This window comes from Phasianus colchicus, chromosome Z, assembly GCF_987193195.1.
Source record: "Phasianus colchicus chromosome Z, bPhaCol1.hap1.1, whole genome shotgun sequence".
Lineage (NCBI taxonomy): Eukaryota > Metazoa > Chordata > Aves > Galliformes > Phasianidae > Phasianus > Phasianus colchicus.
In genome coordinates this window covers 89,412,470-89,433,148 of record NC_143476.1, presented here as the reverse complement: position 1 = coordinate 89,433,148, position 20,679 = coordinate 89,412,470, and the positions used below count along the sequence as shown (strand labels likewise).

General features: G+C 40.1%; 1 protein-coding gene across 13 annotated transcripts in view; it reads right to left on the bottom strand.

Moving 5' to 3' along the window:
* The window catches only part of SETBP1 (SET binding protein 1), a 269,520-nt gene that overhangs the window by 74,089 nt on the left and 174,752 nt on the right, over positions 1 to 20,679 (bottom strand). For 8 of the 13 annotated variants that reach the window (XM_031597062.2, XM_090131235.1, XM_090131242.1 and 5 more), the window contains one exon: positions 121 to 3,586. In XM_031597062.2, coding sequence (XP_031452922.2) covers positions 121 to 3,586 — 3,466 coding nt within the window. Of the gene's footprint in view, positions 1 to 120; positions 3,587 to 7,119; positions 7,596 to 7,667; positions 8,184 to 20,679 lie in introns of those variants that run through there. The other 5 variants (XM_090131238.1, XM_090131237.1, XM_090131239.1 and 2 more) reach the window with 5 other exon arrangements.

The following is a 20,679-nucleotide window of genomic DNA, read 5'->3' as shown; positions in this document are numbered from 1 at the left end:
CAATTACAAACAGTCAGAGAAGTGAATGACTTGAATATAATTATTGAAAATTGCAAGTCCCTCGTTTTCAGCATTAAAATTAAAGTGCAGGTAGATAAAATAAAATAAAGCAGAACTTACCAGAAGAGGCAGAAGAATCATAAGTACTTCTATCCTTTCTATTTATCCTGAAGGGCTGAATGTCCTTCTCTCTGTAAGTTCCAAACCCTTCGAAGCTTCTTCTTTTATTCCCACTTCCATCATTATCCCGTTTCTCACTCGAGGAATTCATTTCACCAAACATGTCCAGGGACTCTGGCCTTGCATTACTCTCAGTATTACCAGAGTATCTCTTTGTGCAAGAGTCAATGGGATCATTGCTTGAATCACTTTTATCTTTACTCTGTGTCCACTGCTGGGCATCAGAAAGTGATAAGGTAGACAGCGTATCCACTTCAAAGTTACTCTTTGAGCCTTTGTGTCCAGTTTCACAATGCTGGTGCTTTTGCTTCTCCTTATGCTTGCTTTTATCATTGAGCAAGGAGAGATCTTTATCTGAGCCACTTAGCCTTTCATTGATAGAGTGACTGGAGAAGCCAGTGGACTTGCTAGCAAAGAGACCACTCAGATCTTCATGCGTCCCCAGTATCCTCTCATCCTTATGCTTGTGCTTATGTTTGTGTTTCCTTTTGTGAAGTCGGCCACTTGAAAGGCTTGTTCCTCCAACCTTTGGAGTAGCCAAAGAGGACTGCATGTCTCCAAGGCCCATTCCCACAGGTGTTTGTAGGTGCACTCCATGTTTCGCTTTATGCTTGGCAGTGGTGGACATTTTCATATGAGAGCTTGCATGGAATTGGGGAGGGGGCACGGTAGGTCTCATAAATGGGGAAGCCGCTCCGAGCGTGTGAGACAGGTACAAAGGAGCTGGATACTGACCATAGTAACCAAGATTCATCATAGGCATTGATGTGTAAGGCATTCCATAGGGTGCATAGTAACTCCCACTGGGAATAGGGTAACCGAACCCTTGTAAAAAAGGCACCTTTGTCATGGTGTCATTGGTTTTGGCAGGTCTACCACGCTTCTTCTTAGACTTCATGTCAGAGGTCCTGCGAAGATAGAGCAATGGGTCATATTGGATATATGGCACAGGGTAATAGTGATCAAAATTAATCCTGAAGATGCTGGGATATGGATTTTCATGATAAAACGTGTAACTACGATGCGAAATCCTGAACACTTGAAATTTATTGATGAGTTCCTCAAGGTCTGCCAGAAACTGGAGATCATCTCTGTTTTGCAAGCTTTTCCTTTTCCTCTTGTGCTTTGGCTTTTTCATGCTCTCATGAGAGAGAAAGTTATCCACAATGAGATGTTTCTGCCGGTGACCATGCCTGTTTTTTGTGCTGGTGTCAGATGGGATAGCCTCTGGATTGTCCAGGGTGCAGAAATCAAAGGAATATCTCCGGCGGGATTCTGAGCTTTTCTCAGCCTGGTCAGAAGTACTGTTGTTGTCTGTACCTATCCCACTGTCGCTCGGAATGGTTTCCTCACTGTGAGACTCACTCACTGGTGACAGCGTAACTTCTTTTAGAGAACCTATTTCACAGAGGTGGGAAGGTGAATTAGCCATTAACCTGGGTGGAGACAGCTTCCAAGTTCCACTGTGCATTCCTTTCTGGGTTTTTGTAGGAAGAGCACTGATAGGTTGAAGATTTGGCATAGTTTTTAACTCTGAAAAATTTGTTTCAGTGCTTGCAGGGCTAAGGTTGCCATTAGTCCCCGCTAACTGCGTTGAAAGCGGATGAATAGCTGCTGGTGACGATGCCACAAGTGACTGCAGATTGGAAGGCACTGCTGGGTTTTCTGGCTGGCTGGAAACAGGCCTTGAGTGCTTCATGGCTGTCTTAGGTTCTTCTGGTTGAGGCTGCAGCTCTGCTCTTGGCTTCCTGCCCCGTTTTTTACCAATGTAGATAGTCCCTCTCTTGCTGACATTGATCTGCTTCCCTAGTCTGGCATCAATGGTTGTTGGCCCAGCACTAGATGGTGGCTGGATTTTCGCTTTCAGAGCTATGCTGCTGGAGCAGGAGGACAAAATCTGATTGAGAATATTCTTCCTCTTAAGGGTCTTCATCTTATTAATGGTCTTGATAGTCTTCTTATCCAAGACCCCAAGCTTTCCAACCTTCTTGTGAAACTTGAGATCACTGATGGACTTGTCCTCTCCTGGGACCATCTGAGCCAACTTGGCCAGATTCCGTCTCCTCTTTCTTTTCTTTGTTCCTGGAAATTCACGATTGATTGGACTCACTGGGCTAGTGGATGTTCCCTCATGAATGGTTTCAACAGTGAGCAAAGGCTGTTTCTTTGGTCGTCCTCTTTTTTTCTTGACAGGTGTGATCACAGTAAGACTGTCTGTATTGGTATACAGAGGGCTGGATGGAGTGATGGGATAGGCTGAAGGGGGTTCCACCATCATCTTCTCAGATGTTGTCATGGAGGTCTCCCGAAGGATAGATTTAGGTTTGCTGCAGGTCCATCGTCGTTTAGCTGTGAGTTTGGGGTGCTGGACCTCAGACAGTTTGCTAGCTGTGGGGAGATCAGTGGATAGGAGAGTAGATGTCACAGCTACAGATTTTCTGAGTCTGGTGGCACTGTTGGGGGAATCTCTGTCCATAAGCACACTGCTGTCAATAGCTGACAAGGGGGATTCATTTTCAATCACTTTCCCTGGCTTTGTGACTCGAATATCTTTTTTACTCCCTTCTGACTGAGAAATAGTCCTGTTTGCCACTTCACTGCTCATAGCAAGCCCAGAAGGAAGACTTTTCTCTTGGATAGCTTTCTCCATTGAAGATTTTGTAGACTGCCTTTTTTTCCTTTTGTGGCTGGATGTATCTGTTGTTGGAGACTTTATTGGGATAGTAATTCGTACATGGCTAGTGTCATTTTCACAGCTGCTTGCAGAAATGGGATTCTGTTTTGATGGTGACGCATCCAACACACTGTCCATCGAATAAGACTCTTTTTTTCCTTCCATGCTGTCATGGCATTTGCTGTCAAATGCTTTCTGAGTGCTCTTCACCCACTCAATGTCAGCAGTTTGGATGGTTTGACATATCAAGTCCTTTTTGCTGGACTTCTTCTTTGTACTCCCAACAGACTGATCAGGAGCTTCCAGCTGCACACCTCCGTCTTGATCACCAATAGGCAACAGCCCGTTGCACTCAGAAGCACTGCTTGGCTGAGCAGACACACCAGTGTTGTTGGGTGATGGGACTGCACTGCAAATGGCAAGCTCTTTGCTGCTGACAGATAGTTGCCCCCACGTGCTGCTGGCACAGGACTTCTTTACTTGGGATTTACTGAAGGAAACTCCTGGCTCTGGAGGTGTGACCTTGGTGGCACTAACAGCTTCTCGACTGGGTTCTGTGTTGATGAAGCAACTTTGAGAAGTGGATCCAGTATTGGAGCTTGCTGACCAGTCAAGATGGTGCTGGTTGCTACTTTTCTGCTGGTGCTTTGATTTTAAGGTATCACTGGTGAAGTCTTGTTGGAGGCCTGGATCATAGTGCAGGGTTGAATGTTTCTGTGGCCTGTCGTAAACCTGGAAGGTAAGAAAAGAAAAAAAAAAAAAAAAATCAGGGAAAAAGTTAGTTTATCAGTCCAGTCACAAACACTGGCTGCAACTCTTTAGTTGCATAGTGAATCACAACTGCTCTAAGCCAAAGTCCTCATAACAGTCAGGAGCCTTTATAAAGTGTTCATACACTTCAGTCAAATTTGCGTTCAGATTCATGCACTGTAAACAAGTTTTGTGTGTTTTCCCACTCTAAAAAACAATGGAAATATTTCTATAAATGCTAAATTGCAGAGGAAACCTCTTCTATTGATTTTTAATTTAAAACATGAGTAAAATATTCCCTTCCAATGCATGAATGGTGAAACTTAACCTCTCGGTGAGAATGCTTTTCCTTAAAAATAATCTCTAGCAGAACTTGATGCTCAAAATTAAATCCAGTGATGTAAACAACATGAATATAGAATTATCTAGGAAGCTACAACAAGCAAGAGGAAAACCCATGAGTTTATCTCCCCACAAAGCCAAAATCCTCAAAGATCTACTTGTTTAAATTTCCACATAGAAGTCATCAGCACAAAAATCAATGGTTGAAAATGATAAGCATAGCATCCAGTGTGTGAGTTACACTTGCCAAGTTCAAGATTTACATTATTCTCTTTATATTTTAATAATCTGCTATTTGCATTGTTGGTAAGTGACAACTTCAATACACTTTTTAATCTGACAGCAACACTTCAAACTGCAGGGGTAACAGAAAGGGCAGAAGTATACCGAAGTCTTCTACAGAGCAAAATAAAGGCTACTTTATTCTTGGCAGGTGTCCTTCATTCAAAGGAAATTATATTTCTTTACATCTATAACTTTTTCAAAACTCTTTTGAGTGTAAAAAGCCAATGAAACAAACAAACATTTTATTTTCTCTCACTGATCTCCTCTAGCCATTTTTTTTCTCTGGTCACATTCAGATGTTATGTTTTGTAAAGCTCTGGACCAAACTGTGCAACTGATTTTGAGCACCTAGTACAACAAGCAAACAACTGTTCCCAACAAACTGTAACAACACCGTTCCGAATACCAAATAAATGATGAGAGATTTAAAATAAATGCGTAACTAAGGAAAGAACAATAGAAAACAACTGCTAAGTGTCTCATGTTTCTGCAAACATGCTGTTACAATTAAGTTTCTATCAGCAGCATTACATTAGATCCTTGCTTGGGTTGTTTGCCGCAGAGATTTTGGGGTCAGCACAAAATGGTTCTGAGCTCCTTGAGACCTAATCTGCTGGGAAATTAGGTGTCCTCAAATCTTGATCAATTTCAGAGGGATTTGAAAGGTGCTAAACACCCCAAGTCCACAATATGTTATTTAGTGACGAGCAAACATGCGTCTTATAGGCAAACTGATGTTGAGATATCCTTAGTATTCACATCAAAAAGGGCATGTGGCCTTCCTGGAAAAGGCAGTAACGATGAAGTTGTTCTGGTCCATTGTCTGCAGAGTAATAGGGGACTCTTAAATCCTGCAGATAGTTCAGCTGTTGTACATATGGACCAGCTACGCTCAGGGAAAGCAGAGATTTCCAGGAATTGTGGAGTGAGAAAATGAAAGCACACAGCTGCGGTGGAGCTGCAGATGTCACGGGTGAGCGACACACTTTTCTTTCCTTTTTTTTTCAGCCTGAGAAAAGAGCCGAAAGCATAAATAGGCCTCAGGGAAGAAATCAGCTCCTCCTCCTCCTCCTCACTGCAGCCTCCCACGCTCCAGCCGCACTGCAGCCTAAGGGCGCACAGCTCCCACAGCACAACACCAATGTCCTCCTTGGGTAAAATACAAGGGAAAACACAGCCCACCTGTTTGTCACGTCCCCAGAATGAAGTTGAATATGTTATCATGCCTCACATAGAATATATTCTTCCAGGGTACAATTTCTGACTCGGAAAAAAAGCCTGGAAATAGCGGGTTGAGGTCTCTCCCGGCCCCTGGTGCTGTTCCAAGGTAGAGATCTCAGCCCTGTGAGTTGCTGTCAAAGCAACTCCTGCCCCTCACATTATTTCCCAAATGCTGAGCTGCAAAACTAAACAACAGGAACAATTTCATTTGGAAAAAGAGAAGGTGACCACAGCAAGAAAAAAACATCACAAGCTAGCAACACCCTGGTGCCTCTAAGCGCACTGCACACACAGGAATCTCTGGTTTAAAAAGAGCAATAATCTCTATATTTAAAGCCATTAATAAGGGCTCAGCATTGAGAGGCCAACTGTATATCAGAGATGAGTGCTGATATATCAGTTGAATCCTCCAGTCTCATTTCCTTGTTCCACACACTATAAAATGGTGATGCAACTACCAACATATCCCTAATGATAGCCTTGTCATTACTCCAGTACCACAGGCCACCACAACATTAATCTTACAGTTCATGAGAAAGATATCCGTCTGTCATCAAAGGTGCCAACGCTTGAGGCACCTAACCACATAGATAAATATTCCAGTTTTAACACGGCCTCAAAAACCAGCCAGACAGCAGGATTGGAGAACTTCATTTCTGAAATGGGATGTCAAACTATATATCTGCTGTAGCAAATAGCAGTCCACAGGGTCTCTTCATGATACTCCTTCCAGCATAATGTTTACAGTTTGCTCTCTCCTGCCAGACATGTCCATGTCATCCCAAAATAATTCTTCTGCAGGAAAGACCAGAGTAACAAGAGAGCATGCAGCTGCAGTAGGTTGGGTTTCGTAGGCTGTATCAAATACATGGGGACTGTCTTCTTAAAAGCACTAGTAAATTGGTTGAAAGTAACCCAGCAAACTCTTTTTATGGTGTATTTTTCTGTACTGCTTTCTGATCCCATTGGTCCTAACATTTAGTCTTCATCTTGCCCTTCTGGGTGAGCACAACCCTAAGAAGCAAACAAGAGATAGCAGAATATATCTAACCTCTGGGATGAGCTACTAGAAGATATCACGGCAGTTGGGGAGGAGGGGAGAAAAGAGGGGCTTGGTGAGAGTAAATGAGGCTCTTCAAAAACCTATATCCTGGTACCTTACACAGAAATTCATTATTTTATTTGTCAGTGAGCAGATCTATAGCAAGGGGCTTTTGACTCAAAAAAAAAAGAGTTCCTATGGCAACACAGCCTGAGACCAGTACCAACAACAGTGGGCTTTTTCCTGAAAAGTGAAGTGATTAACTTGTTTACTTTTTGGTTTATGATATCCTAAAAATGCTTCAAACATCAGCGCCTCTATCTGTAGTTCACTCTTTCATGAAAAGGGATTTTCTTTAGCAGCTAACTATTCCGGACCAGGACCACTGTCCTTCATCTGATAGAAAAGTAGAAACATATTTTAACCCATGTAATTTTATTACTAACCTTGGTCAATATCACTCTTGATATTCAGTTTATCAGAAAGCCTTAGTGGGTTATAACTCCATCTTTCCTTTAAAAATAAAAATAATATCTTCTGCTTTATAACTGCAAAGAAGTTTGAGCAACGCAATGCAGTATAAGCTAAAACTTATACTAAAAAAGTGACGTATGAATCCTCTTACCATTAGTGAAATGGTTTTAGCGTCAAGCTCATGACTTTCAGTCCTCACACCAGGTAGTTGTAGGTAGATTTACAAGCAGGATACATCCTGTTTACAGGCAACTGAAGAGAATCGGACGGAGAGCAAAGGAAATGGCAATGTGTGCTTTCACTTGCCTTTCCAGACCTGTGTATCCCTGCACCTACGGATATACTTACTTATCTTGATAATTTTATTCAGGCACGCAGGCCTCAACCATTAAAAAAGAAAGACATATCATAGTCACCTTCCTGATAAACAGCGCCTTACTCTACAAATAGTACCCAATGGCTAAATCCATCCCTCTTGGACTCTTAATTTAACTACTAGATGTATCACTCTGCCTCCACATCCCCTCTGAGCTTCTCTCCAAATTTACATACTACTTCTAGTCCCAGAGCAGAAAGCAAGAAAAGATTCCAGTAACCAAATCAATAAATTAATATGAACATGAAAAAAAAAATTACTAACTAATCTATAGGAAAAAAAAAAAAAAAACCATCTGAAAAAGAAGAAAAATAAACACATACATATCTCTTGAAACAAATCTAGTTGCTTACAGGGTGTGGTACCTTTTTGCTCCAAAAGCAAAAAAGAAAAAAAATCTAGAGGTATATATTCTTGACATACAGCTTGTCAGGAATCTGGCTTGCAAATCAAAGTTAATACTACTACGCCCCCTCTTTAAATCATTTGCAGATCCATCTGTGTAATGGCTCCTCAAGTGTAATTCCCTATTAAGAGGCTTTATATGGAGAGATAAGCAGCTGGTTCCCATGTCAGTAATTGCTGTCTGCTGTGATTTTAAAACATCTGCACCATTGTGCTCTTCATTTTCATATTCTAATCACCCTGAAACTTGAAAAAGGTACATCATTGATTGTTTCTGTGGGTTAATTAGTACACAGTCTCCTTGTAGAGACAATTTAAAGGCAGTCAGAACCTCAATCAGCAAGTTTGTTTTAAAAATTAATAACACTGGGAGTGTCTGTGGGGATTGGCATCCACAGTGACACATCAGAGTATGCTCTGGGGACATACCATCCTTTGTTTTCTTCTTCACAGGCTGAAAATAAATTTAAAAAAAAAAAAAAAAAAAAGAGGAAAGGCTTTCCTAGACAAGTAACATCACTTAGATACTTTGGAAGCGTTTTTGCCTTTTCTCAGGGCCACTCCTGCCTCTCCAGCAAGCAAGAATTTCAGAAAAACATTGTTCAATTCCTCTGTGTGGTCTAGGAACCTGAAAGGCATTTTTGGTAGCAATTCTGGCAATGAGGAGGTGACATCTCATTGGAAATCAATGGGGTGACTGTTTTAATTTATGCAAGAGTTTGGTCTGTTGGTCACCTGGGCTGGTTGATGCTGAGTCATAAGATTGCTTCCAAGCCATGCAGAGAAATATATTAGCTCAGGCAGAGCATTCTGCTAAGGAAGCTGTTTTGCATGTAGACCGGACCTAGCTCGATTTGAGAAAAGGCAAGGCTGCATTCATTCCTAATTCAGTTTTGAAAAAGTTAAAAACAAGGCTGATAATGTTTCTAAACTATGCTGAAAACAGCTCTTTGGTGAGGCAAAAGGTCAGCCTGAGATGTTTAGGACTGAATGAATATATCTGGCTGCAGTAAAAATAAGATGAAAATACAATGTGCACCTGCTTTCTGAAAACAACAGATGTTGCTTTGGTCCTTCACAAGGAATTCCAAAAAAATGGGAGGAACTCCAGGTAATTTGTTCCTCTTGTAAAGCTTTCTTTTCAGTTTCTGCATGCTAGACATGCATGAAAATAAGTTACTGGAAAATAAAACCCTTTGAGAGGAAGAAAAAGTCTGAGATATCCTGCTCCAACACATGAATAAATAATCCTAGCTCAGATCATACTTTTGCTCAAAACTGAAACTGAGCATTTCCTCTCATGTCCCAGTGGGGCAACTGAAAACAGCTCACTTGAAGCTTATAATCAGAACTAAAGGTTGGAGACAGTTCATATCTTTTGGTGAGTGCTCTGAGCCTTCCAGAGGCAGCTTTACTCTGTAAATAAAAGATGCTAGGTAGAGGAGATTCCAGTTTTAAAGGAACTTGGCTCTGGTCTGATGACTTATGGGTTTAACAGTAATTGTGGTCAATTTATATCAGGATTGTTTGATTGAATCAGGCCAGTTTGTAATAGCAAGTGTCTGAAAGGGCTCAGGAAGTCTTGTATATCCTTAGTGACTGTAATCAGGGAGGAGGGATCACAAATTGGAATGTGACACTTGGTAGAAGGGTAAACAGCAGTAACATCTTGTGAGAAACTCCACTGAACCTAGTTCAAAGCTGCTACAAGGGCTTTAATTCCAATTAAAATATGGATGGAAAACATGTCATCAGGCATTAATATGAAATTCACCATCACTGTCCCAAAGAAGGGGAATTTACTAGAACAGTGTATGAAATTCAACACTTCCAGAGTTCACTCCTTCCTTAAAACCCTGAAGCTTCAGTAGCACAAAGCCCAAACACCACCACATTCACACGAATAAGGATCATTCATTAGATATCGAAAGAGAGGCAGGAGTTAACACAAAGCTGCAGGGGGACTACTTGAGAGCGAAACACAGCATGGGCTAAGAGTGGGTTAATTAAAAGCAAAGCATCAACTGTTTGTGTCCATTCACTGAACATAAACATAGCAGACTGTGCTGCAGTGCTGTGCACATCAAGAACAGTTCCACTGAAGGTGCTGGGGGTCCCTGCAGATTTGCACTGCCATTGTTATACACCTGTCTTCCCTGAGATATTTGTGTAATCATATCAGTACAGAAAGGGTGAAGTTCCATGGGAAAGTTGGTGTTGTTTTTTGCTGCTGCAGCATAAGCAGCTTGTTGTTCTTACCACGGGCATGGTCAAGATAACTAAGTAAAAATATTGATAAAACAGAACCTTTTGCATTGCAACCCTTTTGAGAATATTTATCTAAAGCCCTTACCTTTACAGAAATGATAAAGTAATACACAGAGATTACTGAATGGTCTAAAGATGCTCACATGATTGCAAATAATATAGTTTTTCATGCATTCCAACTAAGGCATCCTGATTTACTTTATAACTATCAGATTCTACAGTTATTCCAAATTAATTTTGGTACTGCTTTAAACGATGATTTGCATGCTATTTCAGTGTTCAGCTGCATTCCAAACACTTTCAATTTCCAAACACAGTAATTGAGGAATTTATTTGGGTAAATTGCAACAGATTGTGAATATATAAAGGTTGGATTTGGAGCTAGGAGCTGATCCATTCGTTACTTGCAGAATAAGATCATCTCTGCCCATACTTTTTTTTATCAAATGTTTAACAACCCTGTTCTTTTCAGGGCTACATATTAAACACGGAGTCTGGGAAAACTCTAAACAATGGGATTTTTCTGTCATCTCCAACAAAGAGCCTATCGCCACTGACATAACAATGAAGTTGAAGTATCATGTTTAAGCATAACACGTTTTGCTGCCTAACTTTAGCTGGTAGAGAACAATTAAATACCACCTAAGGTGGACTATAATGGAACTAACGCAGTTTTGGTGAGACAGCCCTGGTTTGATCCTTGCTTGACCTTAAGCCAGTGCAAAGAGTTTTCAGTGAGTGTTTCACTTGGGCATTACACCCAAGAAGAAGGGGTTTGTAGAGGAAAATGCCTTGTTAAACTGCTTTTTTTTTTTTTTTTTTTTTTTTTTGTCCAAAAGCTGGGCTAATGATCCTAATAGCATCACTGACACAAATACTTTAATACTGAAATATCAAATGTATTTCCATCCCTTCAGAAGTCCTATAGTCCCATGGAGCTGGTGTGCAAGTAAAAAATTGCATGTCTAACTGTCTATTTTATGCTCTTTCTCCTTCCTCTGTAACTTCCACATTTAAGGGCAAAATCAAATGGCAGAAGGGTCCCAGGATGGATGGAGTTCTATTGGCTTTATAGAAATGCTAGCAGTAAGTATTTATCTCTGAAACGTCTGTGGTGTTGTCCGGAACATTAATGCTTCAACACGTCTCAGATTACTAAATTGGAAATAAGGATGTGAGCAGCTGTGTGCTCTAAGTTTCTGCTGTAATTTTTAAAAGCCTGCAGTGCTTAATTTGCATTGAAAGATTTCTTTTATCCCTCATTTATTATAGGAATTGCAGCTTTATCCTGAATGCATTTATTTTTTTTTTTTCCAAGGGGTGGGGGAATTATAAATGGCTTTTCCATTGAGGCCAATGCTTCTTTCCACTAGAGTTAAATAATTTGATTATAAATTGAGTCCTTGAATGTCAAGGAGATGCTGAATTCACCTGAAAACAGGCATTTAGAAAAGCTCATAAAAGCTGTGAGCTCCAGTCAGTTAGCTCATCATTCTTTTAGCATGCACTTCATTTAGCAGTTACTGACCGCCAGATTAATTCTTTCAAAGCATCCTGATTGCAGTTAAGGTCTAGCATGAAGTATTGCATATGCTATGGTGTTAGCACAAAGTCCAGAAATCTGCCTGAACATCAATTTGGTGTATCTGGGTTAAATCTCATGAAAATTTGCAAAGGGGTTTAAATATACTGAATGAAAGTTTTTCCACTTCTCTGCATGGAGGGTGAGTCCTGCCCTACCAATTCACCCTGAAAACATGAAACTGATCCGCAACGAGATGTGGGTGGTTCATTCCTTTTGGAAAATCTGCCTGGAGATGTCATACATGATAAATTTCTAGCTCCACTCGTTATGAACTCAAAACCGCATTCTCTGTAGAGCCAGCAGATGATGTGGGATGTATACCATGTTCTCGACTCTCTCAAAAAGCTGGTCTCCATCTCCTGAGTGAGATTCTCCTTGGTTTTCATCAGTAAAATAATTATCTTGTGATGAAAGAGAATAGGAACACACTCATCTTGCTTCGAACTCTCATGCTGTCATTCCTAACAATTCAAGCAAGCATGCAGTGAAACCTACCCCATATGCAAAAACCACAGGACAACTATTATTTCAGATTCATCTCTCTCAGTTTATATGTACCCTGTACCCATTTTTCAAAGATGTTTTGGATGAAATGTAATCCTTTTCTCCATGTTCCTCATACCAAGAACAACTGCATGACACTGTTTCTGGCGAGCTTTGATGTGGAGGCTGAAGAACATCAGAAGTGTGACAGCAGATTGTTTCTAGTCTAAAGATGATGCCCTCTCCCTCTTCATAATCATGTTTTAGTATTCTACCATGTGAATTCACTTACACACCTAAGCAGTTGTTTGAAGAAAAACACCAAGCAATTCACTGGGACATCTGAGGCATAGGTGCATTCTATGAGGATGCCAACTTCCACCTGCACGTCCTCTTACAAGAATATAAAAAGCAGTAGTTCTAGGTGTCATTATTGTCACAGACTGCCCTGGCTAATCCTCCTGGACCAATTTTATCATGTTCTGTTCCCCCTAGATGCATTTTGCTAATTCCCACACTGCACCCATAGCAAAGGCTTTTCCATCAGCGGAAATGTGACCAAACTAGCAATAATGTTTTGGAGCAACGAAGAAATAGTAATGGTGACATCAATTATTTTAGTGGCAGAGAGAGTCAGGGTGATGATGAGTGATATCACATTTGGGGGGCATTTCTGTGCTTTTTCTGAATGACACGCATCCCTCTTTTGATGTTCATTCCTTGTACCTCCTCCCCCTCCTCCTTCCCCAGCTATCACAGAATCACCTTTACTAATAAACCTCCAGTTCGAATAGCAGGTTTTATTTAGTGTGCTATAAAAACAGTCATTTCTCAGATCATAAAAGGGGCTCAACTGGACTGCATCATTTTGCTGAAGTGAGTTTTCTGGTGCAGTGATACTCTCTTCTAAATGCCACAGTCTCCCACTACCAGTATTTATGTGCCAAAATAAAATGCAATTTTCTGTATTTTATTAAGTGTGAATCTCCAATGGAAATCAATTAGGGAGCTGAGCCCAAGATTTAATTGTCCCTTGATTTTATACTTTCAAGACTTTCTCAGCCATTTTCACAACACACTTTTATTAAGGTACAGCAGAAATTCTTAAAGGCCATGACCAAGTTTAGGTTTGTTTTCTACAGAAATAAAACAGCAGCATGGACTGGAATAAAATAGAAAACACGGTACAGTAGTCTAAAAAGAAGGCTTGCAAGGCATACCAAGCATTACTTTGTGCTTAAATAGCCTCCTAGATTTCTTTGGCATCTCACTTAAGAAATCTGGGATGAAATTCAGCTCATTGAATCCCCATTCTTTCACCAATGATTTGAATTAAACAGGTGGAAAATCTTTTAGTATGAATTCAGGTCTGGGATTAGTGTCCAGAACAGCAAAGCTTGTAGATCTACTGCTCAGGATTTGCTTATCAATGCAGATGATCTAGTCCATAGAAAATAGTCAGTTGTTGGACTTTTGAAAAAAAATTCAGAGATCTCTCTGTATGTTCTTTCTTATGAGTGGAACCATTGAGACTACATACAGAAATAGTACAGTATGGCCAGCATATCAGAGTATTGTTCTTTTAATCGCCTGTGTTCTACTAAATCACCTAAATACATTTCTTGACTCTACACACGTTGATGAAGCAGAACCATTCCCAGTGCTGTTATTACTTCCTCTTAAGTGCCAACTGTGTGCTTGAGTTGAGTGACTCCGTAAAAATGCTGACACCAAACTTACAGTCCACTATCCTCTACTCTGACGCAACGGGTATATCAGGGAAAGACAGTACAGTGGAAGTGATATATACAGGGAAAAACACAATTCAGACATCAACATGTACTTTTCTATTTCGAAGGGAGTAAAGTTATATCTAATTATACATCTTATTTTTATTCCTCCCCCAGTATAGCTTATTCTGAGGGATCAGCGTCAGTAGACATAGTAGAAGGTAAGTTTTTCTAAGAGGTACTGGAGGAGAGAGGGAGATGAGCTAAGACACTGATGATACTGGTGTTGCAAGCATTTGAGATGCACCAAAGAGACTTTAAATGGGGGCAACAATTTCACAGCAGGTCCTTCAGCTTAGCAGATAGATGCAGGGTTTGAAGCAGAAGCTAACAACAGTAAGACAGAAACATGGCCCACATATTTAATAGGGAACATAAATAACCATGAGAACAGCTTATCATGGCAATAGATTGTCAATTACTGGAAGATTCTTGTAAATCTAGGCTGGGTGTTTTTTCAAACAGATATGCATTAGTGCATGACAGATATTGGACAAGAATACATCTAGGCAAATCCCCTGGTATGAGTCATGCAGGAGGTTTGGCTAAGTGATCACAATGGCTCTTTCTAGCCTTAAAAATCTGTGGCTGTATATCCTCTCTATATCCTCAAGTGTTTTGTCCAACCAAGTGTTAAGCAATTCCAGCAATGTGTCTTCAAGCCCTTCCTCTGGGAGGCTATATCCCAGTGTAATAAATCTCACTGCTCAGAGCCTCTTCTTTCTTCCCCTGGAATCATTTCTATCCCTAGACACACCTTAGTTCTGGATTCATCCCAGCAATTCTTCCTCATCCTTGGCACCAAAAAGAATATTTCACATTTTTTAACAAGTCATTTCACTTGCCATATTCCTTGCTGTTGTAAAGCAGCTTGTCCCAATGGTACAGCTGAGTTTATTTACTAGGAAGGACCTTTACATCCTGACAAGCCCAGTGAGATGCAGTTCTCCCCAGAGTGAAGATGAGCACGTGCAAAGAAAAACACTCATCTCAATGCATTCAGGAAACCAATGTATAGAGGAAGTTGTGATTCCTGTAACAATTCCTCTGTACTGGCTAAGTGTGCATACATATAGACTTTCAAGAGGTGAATAAATGTAAAATATTCCTCCAGACTGACCCTGTCCTCACAAAATAGGGATTAACTTAGATTTGGCCCTGAGCTTCCAAATGAGGCACAAAGTCTGATATCCAGTCTGGATCTAAATCTCACATACATCTGTGGATGTGCACGAAATAAAAACATCCTGGATATGAAGACATGAGGAACATTGGGGTCATTTTTAGGCACTGGCTGACATTTTTTTTTTTTTCCTAAAAAACCCCTGCTTTTTCTTTCCTAAATACAGAAGAACATATTGATTTGGTTTACATTTCTCTGCTGAACATGAGCCCAGATGCAAAACCTCTGAAATGTTGGAAGTGTCTGTCGATATCCAATGTCATGTTTAGTGTTCAGTAATGTTTTTGAGGATTGTGGGGGGACAATAAGCAACAAAATCTGAATTTTAAGTTACTATTTATTTTTTTCTCTTTGTTTTTGACTAGGCAATGCAGTTACTCTTGCACATTCTCACTTCAAGGATTTCTCTCAAAGATACATGTGTATTTATTTTCTGCAAGCAGACAGAAAAACATTCTGAAATCAGCACAGATTCATCAGTCACCCTGAATGCGACCTTATCAGCAGTTGCAATGGGTGGCCCCTGTGGAATACTATGGAAAGGGCAGAGCTAGAAAATGTGCACTTTAAAGCGTCAGAGACTTTAGATGAGTGCACACCTCTGCTGCAGACTGTTCAGCTTGTTATGGATATCTGAGAATTTCAGATTTCCCTGACTGGCAGTTGTAAAACTTATTAAAGTAATTTTAATTTTTTTTTTTTTTTTTTTTTGAAGTAGGTTAGGCACTACTGAGGGTACCAGATGCCTCCATGTATAAAATCTGCAGTGAAGAAAAGAAGAAAAACAGAGCTTCTTTCAGCTTTCCAGAGCTTCTCTTTCCCACACATAATATATTTTGGATTTACTTCTACTGATCATGTGAATGTTTCATGAGAAGCCAGCGGTGTGCACAAAGACTACTACATTTCCACTTTGGTAAATGATGTACTATTAAAAAAAAAAAATTGACCTAACAAAAGTTTATTACATGTATTTTTCATCATGGTCTTCAGAATGATATCCATCGCATCATTCATATGGAGCAAAAAGCCTTTAAATCATCTAAATTTTATCAACAGTGAATCTCAAAAAACCTCATGGAAGAAGGAGTCATTATTCAGAAATACTGAGGTATAGCAATTTACCCAATGTTTTCCCACATTTGTCCGCCAGTAGTAGCAGAAGAAATTGGGCTTCCCGACCTTTACTTTTTCAAGCACTCATGGAGGTTCCCAAGACCAAGGTCCCAAGTTCAGACTGCCAAGGCACTTAGCAATCTAGATTAATGTGACTTCAATAAATAAATGAATTGGCATTCAGACAATGATAATAAGACACAGCTTCCACTACAAGCACGAAACAAAGAATGATCTGTAAATTGAAACAGTAAGAAAAAAAGGCAAGTAGGAATTCCACAAACGTATCCTGTACTAAGTGTATATCTTCTCTGGTTTATATGTAAATGGATGGAAAAAGAACAGTAAATATTGAAACTATATTTAAAAATGCACTTGCATGGCAGGTATGGTCTGCATGCATTTATACTTTTTAATATGTTATCACTAAAATCAGACCCCTCTGGCAGAAGCTGAAGAGCAAACATACTGATGCTTTGCTATATAAGACTGTGTGTAAGTGTGGGTGGGAAAATAAAAAGGCTCCAAGCTGGCTGAAATGATGGCTTTCCATCAGAAGTGACCATCAATATCAAAGCCACAACTGCAAAAGCTGTTTTGCAAAAGCAGAGCAAATGTGGAACTGTGCTTTGGAGCAGCAAGAAGGCTTTCACAGAATGCCAGTGGCAATTTGGATATGTCTCAGATGTAGAAGATTAGCATTTCTATGTTGCAAACACTACATGAGAGAGAATTTTCAAGTTCCTTAGTTTTGTGGTGATATTAAAATGGATTATTCATGTATCTGTGATCACAACGCATATGTAAAGCTCTACCTGCCCAACTGCATGCATTTGTCAGTGTATGTGTGTACATGTTGCTAGATGTTTAATTTTAAAGATGGACTTTTTTTTTTTTTTTTTTTCTCAAGGAAAGAAAGCCCAGTCTGTTGGGAAGATCCCCACTCATCCATCTTTGAGGTAATTACACCAGAAAAAGCTATAAAGTCTGTACACTTTTCATCAAGCAAAAGACATGGTCGCAGGCAAGAAGTGACCTCATGTTTCTGCTGCTCAAACTCCCAGCAACCCACAGCAACTTAAATTAGAACATGTGCAATGTAATTAGGTTTCCTTCCCTTGCAGATTTGTACTCCTCCAGTTTGTGAAGGAGGGGACACTTGAGGCTACGTCTCAGCAGGGCTGGCTGCTGCTCGCGAGGGTTTTTCTTAGAGAAAAATAGGAAAAGGTTGTGATTAAAGAAAAGCTTTTGCGCTTTCAGCTCTTGTCCTCCAGAAACTGGGTTTCTAGTTAGGAATAAAAAAAAAAAAAAAAAGAAATTCAGGTCAGGATCCAAATCCGAGTGCTCCTCAGGACTGATCTGCTTGTTGCTAACGCTACAGCTTGGACCAGCCTTGTCTGATATAAGATCAGGTTTGAAATAACACCCATGAATATACTGCACGAATTGGCTCTCCAGCTTGATGCATCTCATCAGTCAGAGCAGGGAACTGAGGTCACAGCTTTGGCCACCCAACCTTTACTAGCACCTGGTTGAGGAGCCCAAGTTCCTCATGTTATCAGTAAGACGTCCAGAGAGGAAATCAGAGCAACTAAATCACTCTACTCTCTATATAAGGCATCTGAACAAATAATTCGGGCTCTGTAATTAGCTATCAGAAGGGAGGCATGATGAGTATAGCCCCAATTACATTGGTATCCAATAATACACTTTTAACTCCACTCCTACAGCTCCAGACCAGAGCTGAGCCATGCCTTGACAAAAGAATTTCTTGAAACATTTCTCAACAAGACAACTGTTTGGAAGCTTAAATTGTTTCTGGCGATACTTGCAAGATTTCCACCTATCATTATTATTTCTTGTTGAGATCCATGCATTTCTTTGAAAACCTGTTTTGAATACATAAGCTGTGAACCTTTGTGGGATGTTTGATGCCATCACTCCTCCCTGAAGCAGAGAATTTTTCATTTTCTTCATACAAGCTTTACCATTACAAAGTCTTAATTAAAATTGTTCTTCAATGAAAGACTTCTCTTTCCTTTTTGAGGTAAACCATAGAAGAGAAAACAGATAATCTTGGATATACCACAGTCTTGTTCCCAGGCAAATAAAGATTTGGAAAGCAAAGAGAAAACTTACATATGCAATTCAAATTTAAACCCAGCCATTTTCAAAGTTAACAGAGGTTAACATTTCCTTGCACCCTCTCTCTCTGCAAATGCTACATGATACAAATGGACATCTGGATACAGAGAAAATCTGTTACCAGGATTCAAGTTAGTCACATATTAGATGTTCACGCTTCTGGCTTTGTATTAAAACACTAGTTCAGTTTTGAGGTTAGTTCATCAGTAAGATCTTGAGTTACGTATATTCTATTGGCCACACATTAGAGCTACTGGCCGCAAGAATGCAACTAGGCTGTCTGCCTGCTACTCATGGAGCAGCATCTCCTGCTTTAGGCATCCTTTTCTCCTGCTCTTTCCATAGATTATTTCCCACAAGAGCTTGTCTGATTCATTCTTGGTGCTTCCAGAGAGGCTTAATCCCATTGCCTTCTACTGAGCAATGCATTGCTTCGCCCTCTCAGCAGAATGTGGGCAACTGCTGTAAAATTAGCAAGGCTTTGCTTTGGTTCCATGTGACTTGAGGTAGGCATACTTTACTCTGTCTGTCTTTTGATTCTTAGGCTCTGTTCACCAGGCCTTACTGCTCAGCAGAGAAAAAGGCACGAAATCTTATCATTATAAAAAATGCAAAAAGGGGACACTGTCTGACCTCTGACTTCTGACCACACTGATCATGAACCAGGCCCTGGCCTCTACTTACGGTGTTTTTTGGAGAGCACAATTCCAAGTGTGTTGCTGCTGAAGTGAAGGTATCTACTATTTTTCCAAAGGAACACAAGACAAAAAGCAGCAGTTTAAAAAGGAAAAGGAAAAAACAAACAAACAAACAAACAAACAAAATACCACAAAAAAAACTAGAGGATGAAACGAACTTTTGACTATCGTAAATCAGCACCTCATTTGAAAAACACTCATCTTAATGAAAAAACTCTTTCCAAGAAAATATGAAGAACGGTTCATCCAGTGACTCTGACATCTGATCTCTGTGTCCTGATTTAACTGAAACATCTTTCCCTTCTGGTAAGTGGTTTTGCCAGCATTCCTGGCCAGTAGATGACTAACAAGTTTTAACCAACATGTGCAATGTGTACTCATTTACTGGGTAAAAACCTAGAGCTACAGCAGCAGTGCTCTTTGTTGGTGAACTGAAGATAGAATTTCTCCCTTCCAAACAATACGCCCTGATGGGAACCCAGTAAAGCTTGACTTTTTCAGGTGAACAAGGCTTAATGCAGGAGTTAGGAAAGGTATCTAGGAGGCATCAAAGCAGCTCAAAACCCCCACTAAGGCACGTAAGAGAGGTCATAGGTTCCTGTTTAAATTTTCTGCCCACGCAACAGGAACACAGGCAGCAAACAAAGCCAGGCTGATGTCTAGCAATTTGGTCTCAGAACCAGCCATGATTTGGGAAAAATAACTACAAAGCTATGGCATAACTCAAATGAAAACATGAAGGTTACTAGGGATACAAGCAGACTCATGGAGTAATTAAATAACCAGCAGACACACTCCCACACACACAGCCCTCATTTACTCAAATCCCTGACAGTTGTTTATTGAGAAGTAGGTGTTGACGGTTCACTTGTCTTGGATGGATTTCTCCTGAAGTAAACACCAGTGCTTTCAACATGCCTAATCCTTTTCCTTGTAGAAAAACAAAACAAAACAAAACAAAACACGCAGACACTGTATACAGAATGGGCATCATTACTGCAGTGTGCTGGAGAGATGGGACTCCATGTATGGAAAAGACTGAGCTGCAAGAATGTTTTGGAAAATGAAGAGTTATTTCGCAACAGGACATGATATTTCCTTTGGAGAAGACTTGCTTAGATTCTGCAGATTACTTTGCAGATAGAAAAGGGACAAAGTCTGAATGCGATGTTCTCTCTGATAAAGTCAATTTTCACTTGATCTAGAAACATTTCCTTCCCAGAGGTACTGAACTGAATGTTTAAAGCATCTATCTTCCTTTAAGATAATCTTTATATTCAAACACAGGTGTAATTGACAATGCCATAGTCTCTGCTAAAAACAGATCTCAGTGAAAACCAAAATGCTGAGCAAAACTCCCCTTCTTAGTCATGACACTGTATTAGCAGCAGCTTAAGAGATGGCTGCTTTTTACAACACAAAGAGGATGAAACGAATGAAATGAAAAGAAATGCAGGCTTAATGTTAGAACCTGCTGACAGTAAGATGCGTTAACTTACAGGGCAGCCTACAGATACAACAGTAAATCCATTTTTTGAACACATAGGACTAGATGAAATCATAGGGAATAGAAAAAAACCACACACTACAGAGAATTTTGCAAGAATAGGAAGTAAGACATTTAGTTGATCTGTCTACATCTTTTCCATCATTCCTCTTCAT